Consider the following 27722-nt stretch of genomic DNA (forward strand, 5'->3'; position numbering starts at 1 on the left):
GTGTAGGATGGGGGTGGAGGCAGGGCACAGGCTGCCATGACAGGTCAACCAGGTTGATGGTGGGTGCACCCAGCCAGCCAGTGGTGCCGGGCAGTCAACTGGGGACATGGATGGACGGACGGATGGATGAATGGACGGATGAATGGATGGATTCTCCAAGAGCAAGGCGGCTATTCCCAGTGTGGGGTGGTTTTCCAACCCAAAGGCACCCCGGATGTGGGGAACAGCGATCGGTGGGGGGGAGATGGCCAAGTGGACTGAGGAGAGGAGGATGCTATGAGCGAATCCAGCTTTGAGGCTTCAGGTGCTTGGGTACCAAGTGGATGGCAGCCAAGGGTGGGTCCCAGTGGGCAGGGGGAGCTGGGGCTGCCCAGGAAGTGTCTGCACCATCTTTAGAGGAGCCCCTGGAGAGGGGGTTCCCCGAGGGGCCACCCTTCCCTCCTCCCTCCCCCCAGGAAGATAAGAGCACCAGCATGTAGCACCAAGTTCCCCTGGAGATGGAGGCTGTATGAGGGGAGCTCCTAGGTGGGAAGGGATGGGCCGGGGGCCAGGACCACACACCCCTTGCCTCTGAAGTGGGGGCTCCCGGTTGGGGCACTTGGCCACTCCCCTCTTTTTCCTTGCCCTGTGGATCTGCAAGGCCGCCCGGCCTGCCCGTTCCCTCCTGGGGTGGGGAGTCGGAGGGGCATGGGATAGGGTCACAAAGGGTTTACATTCTCCACCAAGCAGTAGCACCAACGTTGATGAGGTCGTGAGTCAGGGGTCCTGGGAAGCTCATTTTCTCTTCCGGCCGCAAGCTTTCCCCAGGCAGGCCCCAGCTGGATGGGAGGAGGGGCACATCACTGTGAGCCTGGCCCTTCTCAGGGGCGGCTCTAATCCCCACCTGCTCTGACCCACTCAGACAGAGGCTCCAAGAAGCCACGAGAAGCCAAGCTGTGGCCCCAGGCCAAACTCAGACCTGGCCCATGACATCAACTTCCACTGGGCAGATGGGGCCGGGAGAAGCCCCCAAGACATTATTTGGATGGGGCCGGGCGAGGTGGCCCACACCTGTAATCCCAGCACCTTGGGAGGCCAAGGCGAATGGATCATGAGGTCAGGAGTTCGAGACCAGCCTGGCCAACACGGTGAAACCCTGTCTCTACTAAAAATGCAAAATTTAGCCAGGTGTGGTGGCGCACACCTGTAATCTCAGCTTCTCAGGAGGCTGAGGCAGGAGAATCGCTTGAACGCGGGAGGCAGAGGTTGCAGTAAGCGGAGATCGCGCCACTGCACTCCAGGCTGGGTGACAGAGTGAGACTCCATCTCTCAAAAAAAAAAAAAAAAAAAGATACTACTTGGATGAAACTAACGCTAGCACAAAAGGGGGCAGGTCATGGGGTCTGCCTGGGAACGACTGGGCCTGGACAGGGTGTCTGTACCGGCTCCACTGCTCTGAGAAGCCTTTCGAGAAAAAGCTAAGAGCAGCTTCATCAAGGAAGCTGGGGTGAAGGGAGAGTCGGTGTCTGCAGGTATGGCCCCCTCAGGGTGGATCCATACAGCTGAGAGGGCATCCGATAAGTAAACCGAGGCCCAGTAGAGGGAGAGAGGGTCTTATCCACAGTATCTGAGCTGTGACTCGAACCCAGGACTCCTGCCCCCTCCTGGGAACAGTCTGATGGGTGAAGCCTGTTTCAAGGCATCAGTCTGCGTTAGGTGAGGCACCATTGTCTATTACCTGGGCCTGGTGTAGGTCCTACCCTGGCTAGAGCCAGATGTGGCTCCTTACTGCCACCTGGTGGCAGTGAGCAGCAAGTAGGGCAGGAACAGACATCTGCCTCTATTTTTGTTTTTTTGAGACGGAGTCTTGCTCTGTCTTCCCCCAGGCTGGAGGGCAGTGGCGCAATCTCAGCTCACCCCAACCTCTGCCTCCTGAGTTCAAGCGATTCTCCTGCCTCAGCCTCTAGAGTAGCTGGGATTACAGGTGTGCACCACCACGCCCAGCTAATTTTTGTATTTTTAGTAGAGACGGGGTTTCGCCATGCTGACCAGGCTGGTCTTGAACTCCTGACCTCAGGTGATCTGTCTGCCTTGGCCTCACAAAGTGTTGGGATTACAGGCGTGAGCCACCGCACCCGGCCCTGTCTCTGAAGTTTGTCGCCTTGTTTGGGAGATGACGCCATGATAGGGACACAAGCAAGACTGGGGTCCGGTTGAAAACTGGGCACCCTGCAAAGGGTCAGTTTGGTCTTGCCTCTGCCCCCCACCCCTGGCCTCAGCTGTGCAGTGGGGAACAGGGCTGTGTGGAAGGAAATTCACAGTCCTGAGTAACCACAGGGGCGCAGCTGTGGATTCTCTGGGACTCTTTCTGGTATCGCATGGAGGGACCTCGTGGGGGAGTGAAAGAACCGCCCACAGCCTCCCCAGAGGTGAATTGACATATTTTTTTCGGGCGGGGGTGGGATCTTGCTCTATTGCCCAGGCTGCCATGTGATGGCGCAATCACAGCTCACTGCAGCCTTGAACTCCTGGGCTCAAGCAATCTTCTCACCTCAGCCTCCGGAGGAGCTGACTACAGATTCACACCACCACACCCAGCTAATTTTTAAAATTTTTGTAGTGACAGGTTCTCACTTGTTGCCCAGTCTGGTCTCAAACTCCTGGGCTCAAGTGATCCTCCTGCCTCGGCCTCCCGAAGTGCTGGGATTACAGGCATGAGCCACCAGGCTCGGCCAGGTCTGCATCTTTGAGCAGGAATGTGGCTTAGCCCTAGGTGGTGGCCTCAGCCCTCCCTGCCCAGCCCACGGCCACCTTGGATGCCCCCCACCGCTGGCACATGCTCCGATTTCCCTGACTCTGTGGCTCCGGTGATCCCAATCCTTCTCCCTCCCTGCCCCTCCAAGCTTCTCCTTCTCTTTTCCAGCTGACTTCCTGTAGCAGGCTAAGGGACTTTGGGAGGGTGAGCTTGGAGGACCCTGAGTCCACACTCAGCTCTGAGTGTCTGTGTGGGAGGTAGGAGGGCTGGGCGGGAGGCATCCATGCTCCTTCTGTAACCTCCCCGCTCCAGAAGCCAGGCTGGTGGACCATGCCTCTGCCTCTGTCCCTGCCCGTCCCGCCCTGCCTCTTTGTGGGGCTGAATCTCTACTCACCTGGGTATCCCAGGGCTCCCAGGGCCCCTCCATAGGGCTTGGGGGGTTTTCCTGTGGATGGGGAGGACAGGATGGAGAAGGCAGCCCGACTTTCCTGCCTCTCCCAGCTGCTCCACCCTGCACCTGGCCTCCATTCTGTCTCAGCAGGTTCCAAAGGCCTTCCTGCCTCCAGCCTGCCCCTCGGCCCCACCCAGCCATGCTCCTTGTAAATCACAGATGCATCCGGTCTGTGGAGACCTGAGTAGCTCAGCAGGTGCCCAACCCCATCCCACCCAGTCAGCCCAACCCATTTCCCAGTCTCAGCCTTGCCCACTTGACCACTCAGCTTCCCCTCCCAGCCCACCCTGCTTGTCCTGACCTTATTCTTCCCTTACACAGCTTATTTCTCTTTCTTTTTGAAATATTTTAGGCCGGGCATGGTGGCTTATGCCTGTAATCCCAGTACTTTGGGAGGCTGAGGCGGGTGGATCACCTGATGTCAGGAGTTTGAGACCAGCCTGACTAACATGGTGAAACCCCATTTCTACTAAAAATATAAAACTTAGCCGGGTGTGGTGGTGGGTGCCTGTAATCCCAGCTCCCTGGGAGGCTGAGACAGGAGAATCACCTGAACCCAGGAGGTGGAGGCTGCTGTGAGCCGAGATCACGCCACTGCACTCCAGCGTGGGCAACAGAGCAAGACTCCATCTCAAAAAAAAAAGGAAGAAATATTTTGTACACATGGGGTCTCGCTATGTTGCCCAGGCTGGTCTTGAACTCCTGGCCTCAAGCGATCCTCCTGCCTCAGACTCCCAAAGTGCTGGGATTGCAGGCGTGAGTCACCGCGCCAGCCTATATTTCCCTTTCTATAGGACTTTGTCAATCTCTGCAGTCAGACAGTAAACTCTGGGGTGACTCAGGTCCCTGTCTGGCTCTGGGTGCCTCATCAAAGGGAAGGCCAGGAGTCCCAGAAACAGGATCCCTGGCTCCTTCTCTCCCAGCCCAGCGCTGGAGTTCCAGCTTCCATGATTCCCCTGGAGGCTCCTTAAAGCCCCCACACCAGAGTGCGAGCCCAGGGCTATGGCTGCCACCGCAGCCACCCTATGAAAGGAGCTCAGGGACCCTCCTTGAAATGAGCCCACCAGGCATCAGGTGATTTCTTGTTGCAGACTCACCACCAACTCCCAAGCCCCCGGCGCCGACACCTGCAAGGCAAAGAGAGGGGCTGTGAGTTTCCACTTCTGGGGAGCCCGCTAAGCCTTCACGTGAAGCATGGATTCAGCCAGAGGCGAGGGGTAGGGGCAGTGTGGGCTGCAAGAATCCAAGTTCTGGGCTTGGGTGCCAGGAGCCCTGGGCTCTGCCTCCGCTCACTGTGTGATCTTGGAGCGCTCCCTGGCACTCTCTGAGCCTCAGTTTCCCCCCTTTACAACATGGTAGAAAAGCTATCTCTCCTCCAGGAACCCTGAAGGGCATGAAATGTGTTTTGTTTTGTTTTGTTTTTTTACTTTTGAAACAGAGTCTCGCTCTGTCACCCAGGCTGGAGTACAGCGGTGCCATCTCAGCTCACTGCAACCTCCGCCTCCCAGATTCAAGCGAGTCTCCTGCCTCAGCCTCCTGAATGAGCCACAACACCCAGCTAATTTTTGTATATATATATATATTTTTTTTTTTTTGAGACAGAGGCTTGCTCTGTCACCAGGTGCCAGGCTGGAGTACAGGCACAATCTCGGCTCACTGCAACCTCCGCCTCCTGGGTTCAGGCAATTCTCCTGCCTCAACCTCCTGAGTAGCTGGGATTACAGGCATGCGCCACCATGCCTGGCTAATTTTTGTATTTTTAGTAGAGATGGGGTTTCACCATGTTGGCCAAGATGGTCTCAATCTCTCGACCTCGTTATCCACCTGCCTCGGCCTCCCAAAGTGCTGGGATTACAGGCGTGAGCCACCGCGCCCGGGCCTGAAATGTGTTTTTAAAAAGCTGGCGTTCCCTGTTTTTGTAAGAGGTCAGCAAGAAGGAGGGGAGGCTCTATATCTAGCTCGGGTCTAGCCTCGTGTGACCTGAGGCTGTGGGATCCATCCCTAGGTGCCGGCTCAGTCCTTCCAAGCAGGAGATGATGCAAGAGAGGAGGGAGGAGGTGGCTGGAGCTCCAGGGCAGGGCCCAGGGGCAGGCAGCCTGGCATACCTGGGAAAATGGGAGACAGTCCGAAGCCAGGTCTTGCTGCCACTCCTGCGGGAGAGATTTTGGGTTAGTGGGTTGGTGTGGGTGGAACCCGGCTCCAGACTCAGCAGCTTACCCAAGCCCCTCTCTCTGGGACCACCTCTTCTCCGTCCCCCCAATGACATCATTTTTTATATTTTATTTCATTATTTTTTTGAGACGGGATCTTGCTCTGCCACCCAGGCTGGAGTGCAGTGGCGCGATCTCGGCTCACTGCAACCTCTGCTTCCCTGGTTCTAGCCATTCTTCCACCTCAGCCTCCTGAGTAGCTGGGATTACAGGCGGCCCACCACACCCAGCTAATTTTTGCATTTTTTTTTTTTTTTTTTTTTTTTAGTAGAGACCGGGTTTCACCATGTTGATCAGGCTGGCCTTAACTCCTGACCTCAAGAGATCCTCTCGCCTCAGCCTCCCAAAGTACTGGGATTCCAGGCATGAGCCACCGCACCTGGCCCGTCCCTCCCAATATAGCCAGAGTGACTTTCTCAATATAACATGCCCCCACCTAGCAACCAGGTCTGGCCTCAACCCTGAGCTCAGCCTGGCACTGTCCCCAACCTTTCAGCTTGCCCCTTTGCCCAGGACATCCATGGTCCTAGAGTACCCTCTTGAGCCCCTGTTTCCTGTCCTTGTGTGGTCACAGGCTCCAGGAGTCCCCACTGCTAGACAGACAGGCCCCCTTTAGATCTGGGCAGAGCTGAGGATTACACAGTAGAGCTGACTGCCCCTACCTCCAAGTGGGAACTGCCCGACACCCCCTAGGACACCTCCAAGGCCAGCAGCACCTGAGAAGAGGCAGGTGGGGTCAGGACAAGGTACACTCATCCAGAGGAGGCCCTGATATCCCTGCTGGGTTCTGGGGTAAGGAATGCCCTAGATAAGATCTTCACGGGTAGGGGGAACCAGAGGGAGGCCTGAGCTGGGCTGGGGGAGGGTGGGGGAGGGTGGCGATGGGCACGGCAGGGGGTGCAGGCCACTGGCAGGAAGGAATGAGGGGAACTCACCGTATTTAGCTGCTTTGGCGGCTACAGCTGGAGATACACCTGGGGAGATGAGGGACAGGAGAGCTCAGGAATGCCACCCTCCCTGCTCTGTCACCCAGGCTGGAGTGCAGTGGCACGATGTGGCTCACTGCAACCTCTGCCTCCCAGTTTCAAGCGATTCTCCTGCCTCAGCCTCCCGAGCAGCTGGGATTACAGGCGCCCACCACCAGGCCCAGCTAATTTTTGTATTTTTGGTAGAGACAGGTTTCACCATGTTGGCCAGGCTGGTCTTGAACCGCTGACCTCAGGTGATCCACCCACCTTGGCCTCCCAAAGTGCTGGGATTACAGGTGTGAGCCACTGTGCCTGCCTGGGCTCTGTCTTCTGACCTACTGACATTTTACCATCTGCTCATGGACTCACCCTCCCAGTATCTATTCCTCATCTCCCCTTCATCTAATCCAGGGTCTTGCCCTGTTGCCCAGGCTGGAATGCAGTGGCTCGATCATAGCTCAGTGCAGCCACGAACTCCTGGCTTCAAGTGATCCTCCTGCCTCAGCCTCCCAAGTAGCTGAAATTACAGGCACACACCATGCCTGGCTAATTTTTAAATATTTCGTAGAGATGGCAGGTGGTGGGGGTCTTGCTACATTGTCCAGGCTGGTCTTGAACTCCTGGCCTCAAGCGATCCACCCAATTCAGTCTCCCAAAGTGTTGAGATTACAGGCATGAGCCACGGTGCTCAGACCCAAAAGTCTTAATTGTGAAGCTCCTACTGTGTGTTTGGCCTCTGGTACTCACAGGAAGAGCCGTGCAGGCGGGTTTAGGGAGGAAGACACAGTGACAGCTCAACAGAGCGGCTCGATCTCAGCTCACCCCAACCTCTGCCTCCTGGGTTCAAGCGATTCTCCTGCCTCAGCCTCCAGAGTAGCTGGGATTACAGGCACCCACCACCATGCCCGGCTAATTTTTGTATTCACACCTATAATCCCAGCACTTTGGGAGGCTGAGGCGGGCCGATCACCTGAGGTCAGGAGTCAAGACCAGCTTGGCCAACATGAGCTCCAGTGATTCCACCAGCGTCTCTACTAAAACATATAAAAATTAGCTGGGCAAGGTGACACATGCCTGTAATCCCAGCTACTCAGTGAACTGAGACAGGAGAATCACTCGAAGCCAGGAGGCCACAAAGTTGACCACAATGGCGGAGGCTTAGGGAAAGCAATTTCTCTCCGAGCTTCGATTTCTTTCTTGGAGAACGGCGTGACCATTGTTCTCCTAATTGACTCCCACAGCAGTGGTCGGGTGGGGGGTGGGGGGGTTGGAAGAGAGGGGAGGGGGAGGATTGGGACCCTGGCGCTAATGGACAGCCCCAGCTCTTGTCTGCCACATTCCTTGTTTGTATTTTGCTTTGGGATCAGGTCTTGCTCTGCTGCCCAGGCTGGAGTGCAGTGGCGTGATCATAGCTCCCTCTCTGCATGTTGTCGAGGACCAGAGGGGAGGAAGGGGTCCATGAACCCTAAGGAGCAGGTACGGTGGGGGTGGGCTGGCTGGGAGAGAAGAAGGACATCTTTCTGATTCTTTCTTTTTTTTGAGACAGAGTCTTGCTCTGTCGCTCTGGTTGGAGTGTAGTGATGCGATCTCGGGTCACTGCAACCTCTGCCTCCTGGGTTCAAGCAATTCTCCTGTCTCAGTTTACTGAGTAGCTGGGATTACAGGCATGCGTTGCCACACCCAGCTAATTTTTACAGTTGTAGTAGAGATGCTGGTGGAATCACTAGAGCCCATGTTGGCCAGCCTGGTCTTGACTCCTGACCTCAGGGGATCAGCCCGCCTCAGCCTCCCAAAGTGCTGGGATTATAGGTGTGAACCACTGTGCCCAGTCTTTTTTTTTTTTTTTTTTTTTTTTAATGACAGGGTCTCACTCTGCTGCCCAGGCTGGAGTGCAGTGGCACAATCTCAGCTCACTGCAGCCTCCGTCTCCTGGGCTCAAGTGATCCTCTGGCCTCAGCCTCCCACCAATCCGGCTAATTTTTGTATTTTTGGTAGAGATGAGGTTTCGCCTTGTTGCCCAGGCTGGTCTCAAACTCCTGACCTCAAGTGATCCACCCGCCTTGGCCTATTAGGGTGCTAGGATTGCAGGCGTGAGCCACTGCGCCTGGTTGAGAGGGACATCTTGAGCAAGGGTGTGGCAAGGCTGGGAAAGAAAGACTCTGTCTCCATCTGTGTCTCTTACACACACACACACACACACACACACACACACACACACACACCCCGCACGCACTCACTGATTTCAGAACAACGCTCACCTCCAAGGCCCCCAACACCTGGGACGACTCCAAGCCCTCCAACTCCGAGTCCTCCAACACCAAGCCCAGCAGCTCCCGCCAGGCCTGCAGAGAGAGCTGAGCGTTAGACTCCACTGGTCAGAAAGTGAGGACGGAAGCTCAGCCTGCGGAGGGTGGAGGTGTCCTCTGGGGACCCGGGTGGAGCCTGAGCTCTCCCAGCCTCGTACAGCGGGGCCAGGAGGTGCCTGGGGCAGGGAGGCCGAGTCTACAGTGCCTGGTCGGAAGCTCCTCCCATACCCTGGGACCTTGGGGGGGTGCGGGGGGCAGCTCCACCCCACCCAGCACTCACCAAACTGGGCAGCTTTGGCAGCGGCTTTGGCTGCAGCCGCAGCGGCGGCGGGTCCGGCTCCTGGGGACACAGACCAAGTTCAGGGAGGGACTCTGTCCAGGTTAGCCTCCCTCCCCACCCAGCCCCTCCTGGCGTTTCAACTCACCCAGCACACCGCCTGGGATGCCTGCTCCGAGAGCCCCGACCCCTCCAAGGGCCCCGGGCACTCCTGCTCCTGCGGGGAAGAAGGAAAGATGAGTCCCCCATTTCTGAAGGATGGGGTGTCCCTGCCCCAGGGACACAAGGCAAGGAGACAGGTGGCAGGGGCATGTGACACAGTGGAGGAGCCCTGGACAGGAAGTCCAGTCCTTGTTTTTGTTTCATTTTGGGATGGGGTCTTGCTCTGTCGCCCAAGCTGGAGGGCAGTGGTACAATCACAGCTCACCGCAGCCTCCCACTCCTGGGCTCACTCGATCCTCCCGCCTTAGCCTCCCAAAGGACTGTGCCTGGACTTAAAAGTTCTTTTGAAGGCCGAGTGTGGTGACTCACGCCTGTAATCCCAGGACTTTGAGAGGCCAAGTCCAGTGGATCACCTGAGGTCAGGAGTTCGAGACCAGGCTGATCAACATGGTGAAACCCCGTCTCTACTAAAAAATATAAAAATTAGCTGGTCACGGTGGTGGGAGCCTGTAATCCCAGCTACTCGGAAGGCTGAGGCTGGAGAATCACATGAACCCAGGAGGTGGAGGCTGCAGTGAGCTGAGATCGCAGCACTGCACTCCAGCCTGGGTGACAGAGAGCGAGACTCCACCAAAAAAAAAAAAAAAAAAAAAAGCAGCGACAGTATCTACAGCAGGCACTTAAGGTTCTAAGTGCTTCACACTTAGCAGCCCATTTTTTATGCACTGCAGCAGGAAAGGCAGGCACTCTTGTCATTCCCATTTTACAGATGAGAACGCTGAGGCAGAGCAGAGGTTAAGCAATGTGCTCAGGGCCTCCAGGCCGGGAAGTGGCTCTGCTCACATGACACCCCTCTGTTTGCCTGGCAATGGCTGTTGACTCAGCCCGGCCAAGCAGTCAGCAGTGAAGATGGGAGGAGGCCGGGGCCGCTGGGGGTCCGGGCTGAGGAAGCCGGGATTTTCCGAGGTGGAAACTGGCCCCAAGTGGACCTGCCTGGCCGGTTGGTGGATCGCTGGTGGAGTCCCCTGCCTCCCCCCAACTCTGCTCACAGGAGGCCAGGAATGCAGAGGCCACAGACAGCGTGGGTCTGGCCAGGCGGGGCTGCCAGAGTGCCAAGTGCAGAGGCTGTGGGACTGCCACGTCCTCTGGGCTGGCTTATGGCAGGAACAGTCTTGCTGGCAGGATGGGAAGGCGGGTGGGGGCCAGGGGTGCCCAGATGAGGAACAGCAGCTCCTCTGCTAGGGCCAGAGAGCTGAGGTGGAGGCAGAGACTGCCCGGCCTCCTCATCCCACAGCGGGCCCGGCCCGTCCCTGGCCCTGGGGATCACGAAACTGTCAGAGTCTGAAGGGCCTTAGGGCCAGTGGAATCGCCTCCTGGGAAGCAACTGGGATTGCCAGGGTGGTTTTTGTGGTCACAGGGGTTGAAGGCACCATAGACATTTAGTGGGCAAGGGCCAGGTTTTTAAACTGTCATAAATGTGTCCTAGAACCTGCCTTTTTCTTTTCTCTCTCTCTCTTTCCTTCCTTTCTTCCCTCCCTCCCTCCCTCTCTCTTTTGCTCCCTCCCTCTCTCTTTTGCTCCCTCCTTCCCTCCCTCCCTCCCTCCCTTCCTCTCTCTCTCTTTCTCTTTCGTCTCGCTCTGTCATCCAGGCTGGAGTGCAGTGACAGTGATATCAGCTCCCTGCAGCCTCCATCTCCTGGGTTCAAGCGATTCTCCTGCCTCAGCCTCCCAAGTAGCTGGGATTACAGGTGCCTGCCACCACGCCTGGTTGATTTTTGTATTTTTAGCAGCGACGGGTTTTCACCACGTTGGCCAGGCTGGTCTCGAACTCCTGGCCTCAAGTGATCTCCCTGCCTCTGCCTCCTAAAGTGCTAGGATGGCAGCCACTGTGCCCGGCCTGAAACTGCCTTTTTCTGTCATGTCAACCCCTGTCCTGTGCTGTCAGAGATGGCGTGGTGGCAAGGGAACCACAAGGGGTTGTGGGGTGCACTCACCAAATTTGGCTGCTTTAGCAGCAGCCAGGGTTCCAGGTACTGGGGAGAAAGAAAAGTAGGGGGGTGGTCAGCAGCCGAGCTCCGTGCCTGGGAGTTCCCACTTCCTCCAGGGAGCCCTCTCTGATTTCCTTGGCCTCCATTGCTTTCTCAAAACCGTGAAGCTGTGTAGGCACAGAGCTCTAGTGCGGGACAGTGCCTCCACCTTCCATCTGCCCCTCCTTCTCTCCCCAGGCCCAGCATGGCCTGCCTGAGGCTGGGCACAGAGTGGTGCTCACTAACCACCTGGTGAAGAACTGGAGTTCCTGGTGGCTCCCTGGCCACAGACCACTGCTGAGGGGGAGCCAGGCGGGTCCACCTGCTCCTTCCCTGGGTGGAGGGTGGGCTGTTTCTCAGTCTGGAACCCCGTCACCCCTCTACTGAGGAGGCAGATACTCTGCAATTTGGCAGCCTGGGGTCCCTTTGCCTGGTCTTCCCTCCTCCTGCCTTCTGTTACCCCCAGATGCTTAGGAGAACCTAACGAGGAATTTACTATGCATCCCTGGATGGTGAGGGGTTGCTGGGGAGGTGCTGGGAGGAGGAGGGATTGCCTTCCCTGAGCTCAGGGGACAGGTTCTGCCTAGTCCCTAGAAACCCCCTCACCCTCACCTGCCCCGAAGCCAGGAACACCAGCACCAACTCCAAGTCCAGGGACGCCGGCACCAAGCCCAGCAGCAGCTCCTGCAGACAGAGGGCAATGGTGGTGACAGCAGGTAGGGAGCTCATCCCTAGGGAGGTGTCCTGCCCAGGGAGCTGAGCCCAGTCCCAAAGGAAGGGGCCCACCCAGATCCAAGCAGCGGCCTCCTCCTTGGCCCTCTCTTCAGACTTGGCCTGCTTAATCCATCTTGTATGCAGTCGCTGGCTGGTTTTTCTTTGCGCGCGCTCTCTCTCTCTCTCTCTCTCTCTCTCTCTCTCTCTCTCTCTCTCTTTTGAGACAGGGTCTTGCTCTGCAGCCCAGGCTGGAGTGCAGTGGCACAATTGTGACTCACTGCAGCCTCGAACTCCCAGGCTCAAGCAATCCTCCCTCAGCCTCCTGAGTAGCTGACACACACTACGGGTGTGTGCCACCATGCCTGGCTAATTTTATTATTATTATTTTTGAGATGGAGTTTCACTCTTGTTGCCCAGGCTGGACTGCAATGGCTCGATCTTGGCTCACTGCAACGGCTCAATCTTGGCTCACTGCAACCTCTGCCTCCTGGATTTAAGTGATTCTCGTGCCTCAGCCTCTTGAGTAGGCTACCACGCCCAGTTAATTTTGTATTTTTAGTAGAGACGGGGTTTCTCCATGTTGGTCAGGCTGCTCTCGAACTCCCGACCTCAGGTGATCTGCCCGCCTTGCCCTCCCAAAGTGCTAGGATTATAGGTGTGCGCCACATGCCCAGCCTGGGATTGGATTCTGTAAAACTCCCACTGACCCTCTAGTCCTGTTGGGGGGCATTCGGGACCACACCCTGTGGGTGCCACTTCCCTTTCCAGCCTCATCTCCTGTTCTTCTCTCTTGGTTGATGCTGTTTAATTCTCCTAAAAGCCTTCTGTGGAAGGTGCTGTCTGTACCCACACTTAACACGCAAGTACAGTCACTCAGAGGTGCTAGTGTGGAGCCCAGGACTTGAACCCAGGTCCTCCTCAAGCCAAATCTGCACTTCTGACTCCTCTGCCCACTGCCCTGGGGATCTAAGGAGGCTGCAGGGCCCTGCTCTGGGCCCCATTCAAGCTTGGAAGCTGGGTTCCCAAGGACAGAGGGTAGTGGTAGTGACAGCAGGCAGGGAGCATGCCCCAAGGAGGGGTCCTGTCCAGGGAGCTGAGCCCAGTCCCAAAGGAAGGCGCCCAGATCCAAGCACCAGCCTCCTCCCTGGCCCTTGCCCCTAACCAGCCCTGGGCTCGTTGGGGAGAGGAGAGAAAGGTGGGTGAGGCACTCACGGAGCTGGGCTTTGGCAGCTGCCTTGGCAGCGGATTTTGCTGCAGCTGGGACTCCTGCGCCTGGAGGGAGAGAGAGGGGATTAGAGATGGAGATGGGGCCCAAGGAGGCTTCAGGGGCCCCTCAGGGTCATGGACTCATGCAGCTCACCTATGACTCCACCAGGGGCGATGCCAATGCCGGGAGCCACACCCACACCAGGTGCCACGCCCACACCAGGTGCCACGCCCACACCAGGCACCACGCCAGGAGCCACGCCGGGAACCACGCCGGGAGCCACACCGGGAGCCACACCGGGAACCACACCGGGAGCCACGCCAGGAACCACGCCGGGAGCCACGCCGGGAGCCACGCCAGCACCAGGAACTAAGCCTGTAAGATGGAGAACAGCCTGATACAAGAGAACAGAGCTGATGAAAAGAGCTGGAGCCTCGGCCTGGCAGAGACTTGCTGTGTGACCCTGATCAGTTACTTTCCCTTGCTGGGCCTCAGCTTCCTCATCCCTAAGATGAAGCGTGCGCGGGTTCAGGAGTTCCTTTTTTTTTGGAGACAAGATCTCGCTGTCGCCCAGGCTGGAGTGTAGTGGTACAATCTCAGCTCACTGCAACCACCACCTCCTGGGTTCAAGTGATTCTCCTGTCTCAGCCTCCCGAAGAGCTGGGACTACAGGTGCACACTATCACGCCTGGCTAATTTTTTTGTATTTTTAGTAGAGACAGGGTTTTGCCATGTTGGTCATGCTGGTCTTGAACTCCTAACCTTGGGTGATCCACCTGCTTCAGCCTCCCAAACTGCTGGGATTAGAGGCGTGAGCCACTGCACCCGGCCAGGAGTTCTTAATCTTTTCAGTGACAAGGACTCCTTGGAGATTTGAGGGTGATAGAGGCAGAGTTACATTATATAAGGGGGTTTGTAAGACAGAAAGCTTTTGGGTTCAAATCTCAGCTCAGGCACCATTAAGCTGTGCAACTGTAGGCAAGTTACTTAAGCTCTGGGAACCTCAGTCTCCACACCTGTAAAATGGGAAAAATAAAACCAACTCTATAAGATTGTTTGTAGGCCTGGCACGATGGCTCACGCCTGCCATCCCAGCTCTTTGAGAGGCCAACGTGGAAGGATCACCTACAATTTTTTTTTTTAAACTGGGCATGGTGGCACGTGCCTGTAGTCTCAGCTACTAGGGATGCTAAGAGGGAAGAATTGCTTAAGCCAGGAGTTCGAGGCCTGCAGTGAGCTATGATGGCATCATAGCCTGGGTGATGAAGTGAGACCCTGTCTCAAATAAATAAAGATTGCTGTGTGTGAGAATTTGGGGCTCCGCAGACCTGCAGTTGAAATGCTCTCTGGACTATTTAGCCTTAGAGATTCTGATCTGAACCTTTCAGCTCACAGGTCCCTAAGGCCAAGGCCTGCAGACCCCATGCCCAGGGCCTGACACACAGCTGGGCTCTACAATTGGTGCTGCCATAATTTGCCATGTTGAGAAAGGGGTAGGCACCTGGGGCTGCCAGGGTGGCCCTCAGATGTGGCAAGAGATCGGGAACCAGAGGTACTGCAGGCCGGGCGCAGGGGCTTACGCCTGGAATCCCAGCACTGTGGGAGGCAGAGGCTGGAGGATTGCTTGAGCCCAGGAGTTTGAGACCAGCCTGGGCAACATAGTGAGACCTCTGTCTCTACAAAACAATCAAAAAATTAGCCAGGCTTGGTGGCGGGCACCTGCGGTCCCAGCTACTTGGGAGGCTGAGGCAGGCAGATTGCTTGAGCCTGGGAGGTCGAGGCTGCAGTTAGCTAGATGATGGTGCCACTGTACCCCAGCCTGGGTGACAGAGCCATGCCCTATCTCAAGAAGAAGAAGGAGAAGGAGAAGGAGGAGAAGAAAGAAGAAGAAAGAAAAAGGAGGAAGACGAAGAGGAGGAGGAGGGAGGGGGAGGAGGAAGAAAAGAAAAAGGAGGGGGAGGCCAGAATGAAAGAAGGAGGAGGAGGAGAAGGAGGAGGAAGAATGAGAAAGAGGAGAAGGAGAAGAACTGGAGCCCTCAAGGTGGCCGGAGCTCACGTGCGGTCAGGAGGGGTCAGGTCCCTACTAGACCGAGAGGCTCCCGGCACTTTGGGAACAGGGAGGCTTACACTGCTTCCCTCATCAGAAATGTCACCACGACTCCTAGAGGTTGTTGGTGGGCCAAAAACCTGAAGGAGGGCCCACCCTAGCACAGCCTGGGGTGGGGGAGTGGAAAGGAACAGGGAGCTGGGCAGTGAGACCCCAGAGCAGGGCACCGGAGAGAGCAGTGACCTGTGAGCGGTGGCGGGGTGAGAGGACTCACCAAACTGGGCAGCTTTGGCGGCTGCTTTAGCGGCAGCAGCTGCTGGGGTCCCGACTCCTGGGGCGGGAAGAGAAGGGGTGAGGGAGTGGCCTGAGCGCCCCTCCCTGCTTCCCGCCTCCAGGTCAGTCTTCTCGTTTGTAAAATGGTGCAGTCGACCTTGGTCAACTCCAGGGACCCTTCCACTAGACAAACCAAACCCGTCTCTGGGCTGGAGACACCGCTCACCTGGCACTCCTCCCGTTCCCGGCACACCTGGGACGGCGACTCCGGCACCTGGCACCAGCCCACCCAGCACTCCCGCTCCCCCAGCACCTGCGTGAGTGGAGAACTTTCAGCCTTGCCCCTCCCAGTGCTCACTTTTTGGGGGAGCAAGGATGAGTGGGAGAATGGGGGAAAAGAGAATGGCTTCCTGGCACCTTCAATTCTTTTTATATTTTATTTTAATTTTTTGAGACGGAGTCTTGCCCTGTCGCCCAGGCTGGAGTGCAGTGGCATGATCTCGGCTCACCACAACCTCTGCCTTCTGGGTTCAAGCGATTCTCCTGCCTCAGCCTCCCGAGTAGCCGGGATTATAGGTGAGTACCACCATGCCCAGCTAATTTTTGTATTTTTAGTAGATATGGGATTTCACCATGTTGGCCAGGCTGGTCTCGAACTCCTGGCCTCAAGGGATCTATCTGCCTCGGCTTCCCAAAGTGCTGGGATTACAGGTGTGAGCCACCACACCCGGCCAGGACACCTTCGATTCTGGGGGTGGGGGTGGGGTGATGAGCAGGTCACCAACGGTCCTAACATCGGGCATCTGAAAAGGACAGTAGAGTGGAGTCTGGCTTTGGAAGATGGGGCAGGGGCCTCATGACCTTGGCCCAGGCCATTCCGGTCCTGGAGGCGTGGGAGCCGGTTTGCCCTGAGGCTGGACCCTGGGCCCCATGGGAGAGCAGGGCTTAGGGATGGACAGGGCAGGGGCACTTACCATACTTGGCAGCTTTGGCGGCCGCTGCTGCCTGGGCTTCAGCTGCAGGGAAACGAGAAAGATGGAGACCCTCAGAAGCTTTGCCTGGGTCTCCTCCGCGCCGTGCTTAAAGCTCTTCTGCCCTGTAAGGCACGGACGGCCTCCCTATCCTCTCCCCCAACTCCTCCCTGAGCACGCTCAAGCCTGATCTACACTCTCCACTGACCGTGCACAGCCAGCAGAAGAGAAGCCCCCATCCCTTCTCAACGATGTCCCCAGATGTGACTAAGCCTCACGGGAAATGGCAGCTCCCGGGACGACTCCGACTCCAGGGACGACACCATAGCCGGGAAAGCCCCCAGCTCCAACCCCAAAAGTAGGAATGCCTCCAACTCCGACTCCGGCGCCTGCAGAGGGAGAATCAATTGGAAAAGCAGCTCAGTGAGAGAGGCGGGGGGGGCTCTGAGGTGTGCTGATTGCCTGGGAAAGAGGATACAAGTTTCCTCCAAGCCTTGTCCATAAAAGACAGAAAACTGGAATGCCTGCGTCCCCAGCAACCTCCACCATGAAGCCTTTAAAAAAAAAAAAATGGGCGGGATGCAGTGGCTCACGCCTATAATTCTAGCACTTTGGGAGGCTGAGGCAGGCAGATCACCTGAGGTCAGGAGTTCAAGACCACCTTGGCCAATATGGAGAAAGCTCGTCTCTACTAAAAATACAAAAATTAGCTGGATGTGGTGGTGCATGCCTGTAATCCCAGCTACTCGGGAGGCTGAGGCAGGAGAATCACTTGGATCCGGAAGGTGGAGGTTGCAGTGAGCTGAGATCATGCCACTGCACTCCAGCCTGGGCGACACAGCGAGACTCTGTCTCAAAAAAAAAAAAAAATTTTTTTTTTGACTGGGCAGGGTGGCTCATGCCCATAATCCCAGCCCTTTGGGAGTCCAAGACAGGTGGATCACTTGAGGCCAGGAGTTTGAGACCAGCCTGGCCAACATGGCAAAACCCTGTCTCTACTAAAAATACAAAAATTAGCCAAGCATGGTGGTGGATGTCTGTGATCCTAGCTTCCTGGGAGGCTGATGCAGGAGAATTGCTTGAACCTGGGAGGCAGAGATTGCAGTGAGCGAAGATCATGCCACTGCGCTCCAGCCTGGGCAACAGAGTAAGACTTTGTCTCAAAAAAAAAAAAAGAAAAAAAATTAAAAATTTTTTATTTTTAATTTTTTGTGGAGATGGGGTCTTGCTATATTGCCCAGGCTGGTCTCAGACTCCTAGGTTCAAGCAATCCTCCTGCCTCAACCTTCCAAGTAGCTGGAACAAACAGGCACATGCCACCATGCCCAGATACTTTTTACTTTTTTTTTTTGAGACGGAGTCTAGCTCTGTCATCAGACTGGAGTGCAGTGGCGCAATCTCAGCTCACTGCAACCTCCACCTCCTGGGTTCAAGTGATTCTTCCGCCTCAGCCTCCCGAGTAGCAGGGACTACAGGCGTGTGCCACCACGCCCAGCTAATTTTTTTGTATTTTTAGTAGAGACAGGGTTTCACTGTGTTGGCCAGGATGGTCTCGATCTCTTGACCTTGTGATCTGCCCGCCTCAGCCTCCCAAAGTGCTGGGATTACAGGCGTGAGCCACCGCGTCCGGCCTACTTTTTTTTTTTTTTTTGAGATGGCGGTTGCTCTGTCACCAGGCTGGAGTACTGTGGTGTGATCTCAGCTCACTGCAACCTTCACCTCCTGGGTTTGAGCAATTCTTCTGCCTCAGCCTCCGGAGTAGCTGGGGCTACAGGCGTGTGCCACCACACCCAGCTAATTTTTGTGTTTTTAGTAGAGATGGGGTTTCATCATGCTGACCCGTATGGTCTCGATCTCTTGACCTCATGATCTGCCCGCCTTCACCTCCCAAAGTGCTGGGATTACAGGCGTGAGCCACTGCACCCGGCCTAATTTTTACATTTTATGTAGAGACAGGGTCTTGCTATTTTGCCCACACTGCTTTCTAATTCCTGGCCTCAAGTGATCCTCCTACCTTGGCCTCCCAAAGTGCTGGGATTACAGGTGAGAGCCACCGAGCCCAGCCCCACCATGAAGCTTTCACTGACACCCTTCAGTCCTCCTCCAGCCCCTCTCCTCTCTGAGCACTTGGGGAAGACCCCCTTTGTTGGATGCAGAGAGACTATTGGCCGAATCCACATCCCCAGGCAGTTTTGGGCTCCTCTGAGGGGGTCTTGGCCAGAGCAGGGAGGGTCAGGGTCACTGTCCCCACTGGGAATGCCATACTGGGACTTCCCCGCCACTCAGCCCCATGGCCCTATGGTGGAAGACAAATGAGGGAGACGTTGTCCTGAGACCTGCCAGTGACTTGCTGGGCGACCCTGAGCAAGTCACTCCCCTTCTCTGGGCAAGTAGAGGAGGGTCCTTTAGTTCTGGCAAGTAAAGGCCAGGACAGGGTGGGGCAGAGCTGTCAGCACGGCACTCACCGTATTTGGCTGCCTTCGCAGCTGCAGCTGGTGGCACAGCTCCTGGAGGGACTGAGAGGGACACGAATGCTCAGGAGAGGTTGGAGGAGGGCTGCTCAGTATGTCTCCCTCTGTCCACCCATCTGTGTGTTGGGCCATCTTCTTTCATGCCAACATAGAGTCAGCTACACATCCACTTATGCACTGAGGTCCACCCACCTGCCCATCTGTCTACCCAGCCACCCACATCATCCATCTACCCAGTGACCCACCTCTGTACCTGTCCATTTGTCTGTCTATCCTTGGATCTCAATCCACCACCCAACCACCTAACTCTCTGTCCACTCATGCACTCATCTATCTACCAACTTATCCCATCTGCCTATCTAGCCATTCATGTAACCATGTAGCCAACCCTCCCTTTTGTATTTACCTGCCCACCCTTCTACCATCCATCTATTCATCTGCTTGTAAAATCATGTGCTCCTTCATCCATTCATTTATCCATTCATCCACCCAGCTTTCCATCTATCCATTCCCCCATCTATCTACCCATTTATCCATTCATTCATCCATTCTCCCATCCATCCATCCATCCCCCCATCCATCCCCCCATCCGTCCACCCATCCATCCATCCCCCATCCATCTACCCACACATCTACCCACCTACCCATCCATCCATGCATCCATTCATTCACCCATCTATCCATCCATCCACCCATCTATCTACCCACACATCTATCCACGTACCCATCCATCCATCCATGCATCCATTCATTCTCCCATCCATCCACCCACCCACCCATCCATCCCCCATCAATCTACCTACACATCCACCCACCTACCCATCCATCCATCTATCCATCCATGCATCCATTCATTCACCCATCTATCCATCCATCCACCCATCTATCTACCCACACATCTATCCACGTACCCATCCATCCATCCATGCATCCATTCATTCTCCCATCCATCCACCCACCCACCCATCCATCCCCCATCAATCTACCTACACATCCACCCACCTACCCATCCATCCACCTATCCATCCATGCATCCATCCATCCATCCATGCATCCATTCATTCTTCCATCCATCCACCCACCCACCCATCCATCCCCCATCAATCTACCTACACATCCACCCACCTACCCATCCATCCATCTATCCATCCATGCATCCATTCATTCACCCATCTATCCATCCATCCACCCATCTATCTACCCACACATCTATCCACGTACCCATCCATCCATCCATCCATTCATTCACCCATCTATACAACCATCCACCCACCCACTCATCCATCCATCACCCATCCATCTACCCACACATCTACCCACCTACCTATCCATCCACCCATTCATCCATCCACTTATCCATCTACTCATCCATCCACTTATCCATCCATTCACCCATCTATCCATCCACCCACCCACCCATCCATCCATCCACTCATCCATCCATCACCCATCCATCTACCCACACATCCATCCACTTATCCATCCACTCATCCATCCACTTATCCATCCATTCACCCATCTATCCATCCACCCACCCACCCATCCATCCATCCACTCATCCATCCATCACCCATCCATCTACCCACACATCCACCCACCTACCCATCCATCCACCCAGTCATCTATCCACTTATCCATCCATCTATCCATGCATCCATCCATTCACCCATCTATCCATCCATCCACCCACCCACCCGTCCATTCACTCATCCATCCATACCCATCCATCTACCCACACATCCACCCACCTACCCATCCATCCACCCATTCATCCATCCACTTATCCATCCATCTATCCATGCATCCATCCATTCACCCATCTATCCATCCATCGACCCACCCACCCATCCACCCACTCATCCATCACCCATCCATCTACCCACACATCTACCCACCTACCTATCCACCCATTCATCCATCTACTCATCCATCCATCCATCCATGCATACATCCATTCACCCATCTATCCATCCACCCGCCCACCCACCCATTCATCCACCCACCAACTCACCCATTCATCCACCCATCTACCCTTCTATCCACCATAAACTGAGCACCTACTTAGCTAAGGGCTAGGAACATGGAGATGAAAAAGACATGGTTCCTGCCCCCAGGAGAATACTGATAGCCAGAAGGTTAATTGGAAAAGATGACACAGGTTGGGAGCTAATTAGGAGATTGTCATGGCCTAAGGAAGAGAAGATGAGGGGATCAGGCACGGTCAAGGGTATAGGTACATTGTTGAGGTGTTAGGGAGAACGTAAAATGTTGGCAATAGTCTCAGTATTTCTCTTTTACACACACACACACACACACACACACACACACACACACACACACACCCCAGCTCACCAACTCCTGGAACCGCAGCACCTGGGATCCCAGCGCCTGGAACACCTGGAATGCCAGCTCCTGGGACACCAACTACTCCTGGCACGCCAGGCACTACGCCTGTAGGAGCTCCTGTGGAAGAAAAGGCATTGCTCTCCTGACCTATAGGTCCCTCGAAGGGGCTCCAAGGGTGGTTAGTGGAGTATGGATGTGACAATTGGTCCTGACTGCAGGATTGCAGGGGGTGGACATTTCCTCTGCATGGATCCAACTCATCAGAGAGATGCGGAGAGACTGAGGGTCCCTGAAGAGAGCTCTAAGGGTTTGGATCTGTGGGCTGGAAGGAACGTGATTGATTTCTCTTTCTCTCTCTGTCTTTCTCCCTTTTCTTTCTTTCTTTCTTTCTTTCTCTTTCTTTCTTTCTTTCTCCTCTTTCTTTCTTTCTTTCTTTTCTTTCCCTTCCTCCCTCCTTCCCTTCCTCCCTCCCTTCCTTCCTCTCTTCCTTCCTCCCTCCCATCTGTCCTCCCTCCCTGCCTCCCCTCCCCTCTCCTTCCCTCCCTCCCTCCCTCCCTTCCTTCCTCTCTCTCTTTCTATCTCTCTTTCCTTTTTTTGAACCAAATTCTCACTCACCCAGGCTGGAGTGCAGTGGCATGATCATAGCTCACTGCAGCCTTGAACTACTGGGCTCAAGCGATCCTCCCACCTCAGCCTCGCAGGTAGCTGAGACCACAGGCATGTGCCACCACGGCTAGCTAATTTTTAAATAATTTTTGGAAAGACGATGGTCTCAGTGTGTTGCTCAGGCTGGTCTCAAACTCCTGGTTTCAAGTGATCCTCCCTCCTCAGCCTCCCAAATTGTTGGGATTACAAGCGTGAGTCACTGTACCTAGCTAGAATGTGATCTATTTCTAAGGCGCAGTCAGAATTCTTGCCACTGGGCACCCACTTAGTTGATGCAGCAGATGCCTGTGGGCCGGCCCTGGAGGGGATGGAGTGAGAGCAGCCAGGTGTTCTGCTGGGTCCCCCCCTCTGCTGAGTTAATCAGGGCAAAACAATAGAGATGGCATCTCAAGTAGAGTGACCAGAAGGAGTGAAGGTAAGGAGGCATGAACAATGCATATTTGGGGAGGGACAAACGCCAAGTCCCCCTGGCTTTAGGACTAGGGTCCCCAAGCTCCATGCAGGGGCCCGAGCCCTGGGCTTGCCGCCCTCGGAGGCACTCACCATATTTGGCTGCCTTAGCGGCGGCGGCTGCAGCAGCTGCGGCTGCAGCTGGTGCCCCAGCACCTGAAAAGACAGCCACAAAGGGTGAGGTCCTTGCCTTGTGGCCATCTCAAGGACACACCCACCCCCTGCTGGGTCAGACGTTACCTGCAATGCCTCCAATCCCAGGAACTGCACCAGGTACCCCGGGAACGCCGCCCACTCCAATGCCAGGGAGGACTCCGGCTCCAGCACCTGTTGAGATGGGGCAGTGCAATGTAGTTTCCCAAGGACCCTCCTGAGGCCAGGCAGGATGGTCACTTAAACGCTGCATTTTAACCAGCGCAATCTTATCCAGGAATGGGGCCCGGGTGTCTCCAGATGGACCTGTTTGAGGAGGTCCCCACCCCACTCCGCTGTTCCTTGACTCACCCCCAAAGTGTCTGTTTCAACACGCTCATTAAGGGACTTGTATGTTTTCAGACAAATCTCATTCTAATCACTGCCACATACTGAGAAACCACAAGTGGCCGCTCCCTGGGCCAGAGGGGCCCCTGCAGGAATGTTCAAGACTTCCTCTCCCTGTGTTCCGAAGACGCAGCCAAGTTTGTAATCCAAGCGCCTGGCCGCTTGGCTCTGGCAGCCCCTTGCAGCCCCGCTTTCCCGCTCCCACATTCCAGCCAGCCCCACCAGCCGCTGGGGCCAAGGAGTCTTGGGTGCTGGGAGGGGGGCCTATGGGGCCTCTGAGGGGGCAGCTCCAGGCTTCTCCCCACATTCTCGCTCCCTCGGGCGGGTAGGGAGATAAGGAAAGGGCTTCCCTGGGGCTGAGGATGAAGGAGGACTTCAACCCTAGTGATCTGACCCTGCTGGGGACTACCTGGGGTGGGGGACAGATGCCCACTCCACCCACTGCATGGGTACAGGAATACCACGTTCCATCTGCAGCCATGCTATCCAAGAGCTCACTGGCTTGAGCATTGAGTTAACATTTTTATAGTACACATTAAATTAATACATAACTATTAAATGTTTTAAATGCTCATATATGCACCACCTAAAATGATCTTTCCAAACACTGTGGTACCCACTCCCTCTTCTTGGCCTCCTCTTTCCTGTTCTAACCACATGGTAAGCTCCATCTTTATTTTTAAGGCCTGAATCAAATGTCACTGTCTCTGGGAAGCCTTTCTAACTTTCCCAAGGTAGAAAGAATGCCTCCCGTTATGAATGAATGGATATATGGAGGAATGGATGGATGGGTGCATGAATGCATGGAGGAATGGATGGATAGATGGATGGTTGGATGGAGGAATGAATGGATGGACGGAGGATGGATGGATCATGGGATAAGGGATGGATGGGTGGATGGGAGATGGAAGAATGGAGGAATGGATGGATGAATGGATGGATGGACAGAAGAATGGATGGAGGGAGGGATGGATGGGTGCATGGATGTGAGGAGGAATGGATGGATGGATGGTTGGATGAAGGAATGAATGGATGGATGGAAGATGGATGGATCATGGAGAAATGGATGGATGGGTGGATAGACAGATGGAAGAATGGAGGAATGGATGAATGGAAGGATGGATGGAAGAATGGATAGAGGGATGGATGGATGGGTGTATGGATGCATGGAGGAATGAATGGATGGATGGAGGGAGGAATGAATGGATGGAAGGATGGATGGGTGCATGGAGGAGTGGATGGAGGGATAGGTGGACACATGGAGGAATGGATGGATGGAGGTCTGGACGAATGGGCAGATGGATGGAAGAATCGATAGAGGGATGGCATGATGGATGGATGGATAGATGGATGAGTGGATGAATGGATAAAGGAATGGATGGAGGGATAGATGGATGCATGAAGGAATGGACAGATAGATGAATGGATGCATGGAGGAATAGATGGATAGATGGTGGATGGATGGATGAATAGAGGGAGGGAGTGATAGATAGATAAATGGATGGATGGATGGGTGGATGGATAGATGGATGCATGGAAGAATGGATGGATGAGTGGATGGATGGATGGGAGAATGGATGGAGGGAGGGATTGATGGATGCATGGAAGAATGGACAGATGGATGAATGGATGCATGGAGGAATAGATGGATAGATGGTGGATGGATGGATGAATAGAGGGAGGGAGTGATAGATAAATGGATGGATGGATGGGTGGATGGATAGATGGATGCATGGAAGAATGGATGGATGAGTGGATGGATGGATGGAAGAATGGATGGAGGGAGGGATTGATGGATGCATGGAGGAATGGACAGATGGATGAATGGATGCATGGAGGAATAGATAGATAGATGGTAGATGGATGGATGAATAGAGGGAGGGAGTGATGGATAGATAAATGGATGGATGGATGGGTAGATGGATGCATGGAGGAATGGATGGATGAGTGGATGGATGGATGGAAGAATGGATGGAGGGAGGGATTGATGGATGGATAAATGAACAGATGAGTGGATGGATGGATAGATAGATGCATGGAGGAATGGATGGATGGGTGTATGGATGAATGGAGGGAGGGAGTGATAGATGGATGGATGAGTGGATGGATGGATAAATGGATGGATGGATGTGTGGACAGATGGAATAATGGATGGATGCATGGAAAAATGGATGGATGATGGATGAGTAGACGGATGGATGCATGTATGGGTAGGTGAGTAGATGAATGAATGGATGAATGGATGGATAGAGAGATGGATGCATGGAGGAATGAATGGAGGGAGGGAGGGATGAATGGATGAGTGGATGGATGGAGGGAGAGATGGATAGATGAATGAGTAGATGGATGAGTGGATGGATGGACACATGGATGGGTAGATGAATGAATGGATGAGTGGATGGATGGACAGACGGATGCATGGAGGAATGAATGGAGGGATGGATGGATGGATGGATGAATGGATGGATGAATGGATAGACAGAGGGAGAGATGGATGGATGAATAAATGGATGGATGAGTGGATGGAGGGATGCATAGATGAGTAGATGAATCAATGAATGAATGGATGAGTGGATGGATAGATGGATGCATGGAAGAATGGAAATGGAAGGAGGGAGGGATGTATGGATGAAAGGATGTCTGGATGAGTGGCTGGATGGATAGATGGATACATAGAGGAATGGATGGAGGAGGGAGGGATGGAGAAAGCAATAGATAGATGGAAGGATGAATGGATGCATGAAAGAATGGATGGAGGGAGGAATATATAGATGGGTGATGTTGAAAATATTGAGTAAATGGGGGAAGTAGGGGCACTTTGGTCATTCATCTGTGAGGCAGGCTCTCAACAGTAATGGGAATGGAGAGGCTGCGGGGCTGGAGGCCACCAGGCGGGGACCCCAGAGGCACTCACCAAACTTTGCTGCTGCCTTAGCTGCTGCCGCTGCTGCTGCCTGAGGGCCAACCCCTGCGGGGGGAGCAGAGGGGAGAGACCCTGAAACAGTGCTCCTGTATCTCCAGAGCCCACTTGTTCCCAGCCTGGAAAGAGCCACTCCACGGACATAGGGGTGTGAGTGGGGCTCGCAGCAGGCAGAGGAGACAGAGCTGCCCCACCCCTCCCAGGATCCCGTTCCAGGTTCGGACCAGGGCCTGGATGCAGGGTGGGCTGGCCTGCTTTTGGAGAGATCCTCGCCCACCCCAGGGCTCTGGAGCCCGAAAGATCAGGGCTCCCTCAGCTGGAAGTGAGGGGAGGCTTTCGTTACCTGTCCCTGTTGGGTAACCAGCCTTGCCCGCTGCACCAGCCACTCCGCCAGGCCCATAGCCTGCAAAACAGAGGCTCAGTGGTCGTCTGTGCAGACATCATCACTGCTGCCCTCCCCCTCTCCCTGCCCTGCCCTCGGGGCCCAGGCTGTCTTAAGTCTGCATCCTGTCACCCCCAGCCAGAGTGAAAACAAATACGAACACACGTATTGAATTGTTCCTCCCATTTTACAGATGAGGACACAGAGGCTCAAAGAAGCAACACAGCTCATCTAAGGTCTCATTATTGATAGGTGGGAGAGCAGGAACGGAGACCCATGCTGAGTCCAAATTCCATGCCCTTTCCTTCTGAGACTCCCACTCCAAGCCCCTAAACCTACCCCAGCGAGGTGCTCTCCTGGCCCAGGGATGGGAGCACAGCACCTTTGCTAGAACCCTGGAGCGGGAAAGGGCTGGATAGGCCACAGTCTAGAAGGGTCTCACTCACCAAAGGGCAGTTTCCCTGTGCTGTAGGGAAGTCCATAGCCACCTGGAGAGAGGACATGGCAGACTCAGGAGTTGCCCCACACCTTGCTGGGCTCCCACCGACCTGGGCGGACAGATCTTCCCCCACAGGTGCTGAGGCCTGAGACCCCCTGCCCCCAGACCACCGTCCTGAGCTGCTCCCAGGAGAGCAGAGGCACTGGGTGGAGGAGGGAGAGGACACCTCTGCCCCCGGGCCTGATGGAACACCCATCCCCCTACAAATTCAAGCCCCACCACGGCCCTGGAGTCTGAGTATTTTCCTGACGCCCCTCCTCAGTGGAAAGCATCTCACTGGCTAAGCTGATTTCGGAGGTGGGGGTGGGAGCACAGGTGGGTGGATGTCAGAGGGACCTTTCCAGTGAACGGCGTTCCTTTCCATCAGCACAATGGCTTCAGATCGGAACTATGATTCTCTGTGCATGAGTGTGCATGTGTGAGTTCGATACCTGCAGATGACTTCCCATGCTCTCCTTGGCTGGGGACCACACGGGGTCTTCAATACCCCTCCCCTGCCACCAGAGACGCCTGCACCCAGGCCGACTTCTCTGCAGGGAGGCTCAGTGAGTGGTGCATTATTTATTTTTATTATTTTTTTGGAGACAGAATCTCACTCTGTCACCCAAGTTGGAGTGCAGTGGCATGATCTCGGCTCACTGCAACCTCTGCCTCCTGGAGTCAAGTGATTCTCCCACTTCTGCCTCCCCAGTCGCTGGGATTACAGGCCTGTGCCACCACGCCTGGCTAATTTTTGTATTTTTAGTAGGGACAGGGTTTTGTCATGTTGGCCAGGCTGGTCTCGAACCCCTGACCTCAAGTGATCCTCCTGCCTCGGCCTCCAGAGTGCTGGGACGACAGGCCTGAGCCACGGTGCCTGGCTGAGTGGTGTATTTTGAACCATCCCTCTGACTCACCGGGCAGCTTGGGGGCCTTGATGGGGTACCCCAGTGGGACTCCAGGTTGCTGTCCCGCAAAGGGTCCAACTCCTGTGGGAATGAAGAGAGCCAGTTCAGGTCCCAGCAGCCCCTTCCAGACCCTCCGCCATCCGCTCCACTTTCTGTTCAGACAGAAGGAACTTGCTACAGCTGCAGAAACCATCCTGCCTCAGGGCCTCCCTGAA

The 27722-nt window shown here is 55.0% G+C and overlaps 1 protein-coding gene across 1 annotated transcript; it reads right to left on the minus strand.

The window, feature by feature from the left end:
- On the minus strand, window positions 1-27700 carry ELN (elastin). The gene is made up of 25 exons (XM_064375297.1): window positions 27517-27700; window positions 26568-26609; window positions 26083-26142; window positions 25734-25787; window positions 22520-22606; window positions 22373-22435; window positions 21170-21280; window positions 18812-18862; window positions 16625-16735; window positions 16350-16391; window positions 15602-15688; window positions 15377-15433; window positions 13209-13430; window positions 13061-13120; window positions 11747-11818; window positions 11102-11140; window positions 9095-9163; window positions 8950-9009; window positions 8622-8705; window positions 6331-6369; window positions 6058-6111; window positions 5291-5335; window positions 4283-4312; window positions 3129-3179; window positions 1-818 (listed from the first exon to the last, which is right to left on the minus strand). Exons 1-25 carry the CDS (start codon window positions 27698-27700, stop codon window positions 775-777), a joined length of 1818 nt encoding a protein of 605 aa, XP_064231367.1. The 3' UTR covers window positions 1-774.
- Between the last annotated feature and the right edge of the window lie 22 nt (window positions 27701-27722).

This window comes from Aotus nancymaae, unplaced genomic scaffold (assembly GCF_030222135.1).
Source record: "Aotus nancymaae isolate 86718 unplaced genomic scaffold, 86718_ANA_hifiasm-v0.15.2.pri h1tg000012l, whole genome shotgun sequence".
Lineage (NCBI taxonomy): Eukaryota > Metazoa > Chordata > Mammalia > Primates > Aotidae > Aotus > Aotus nancymaae.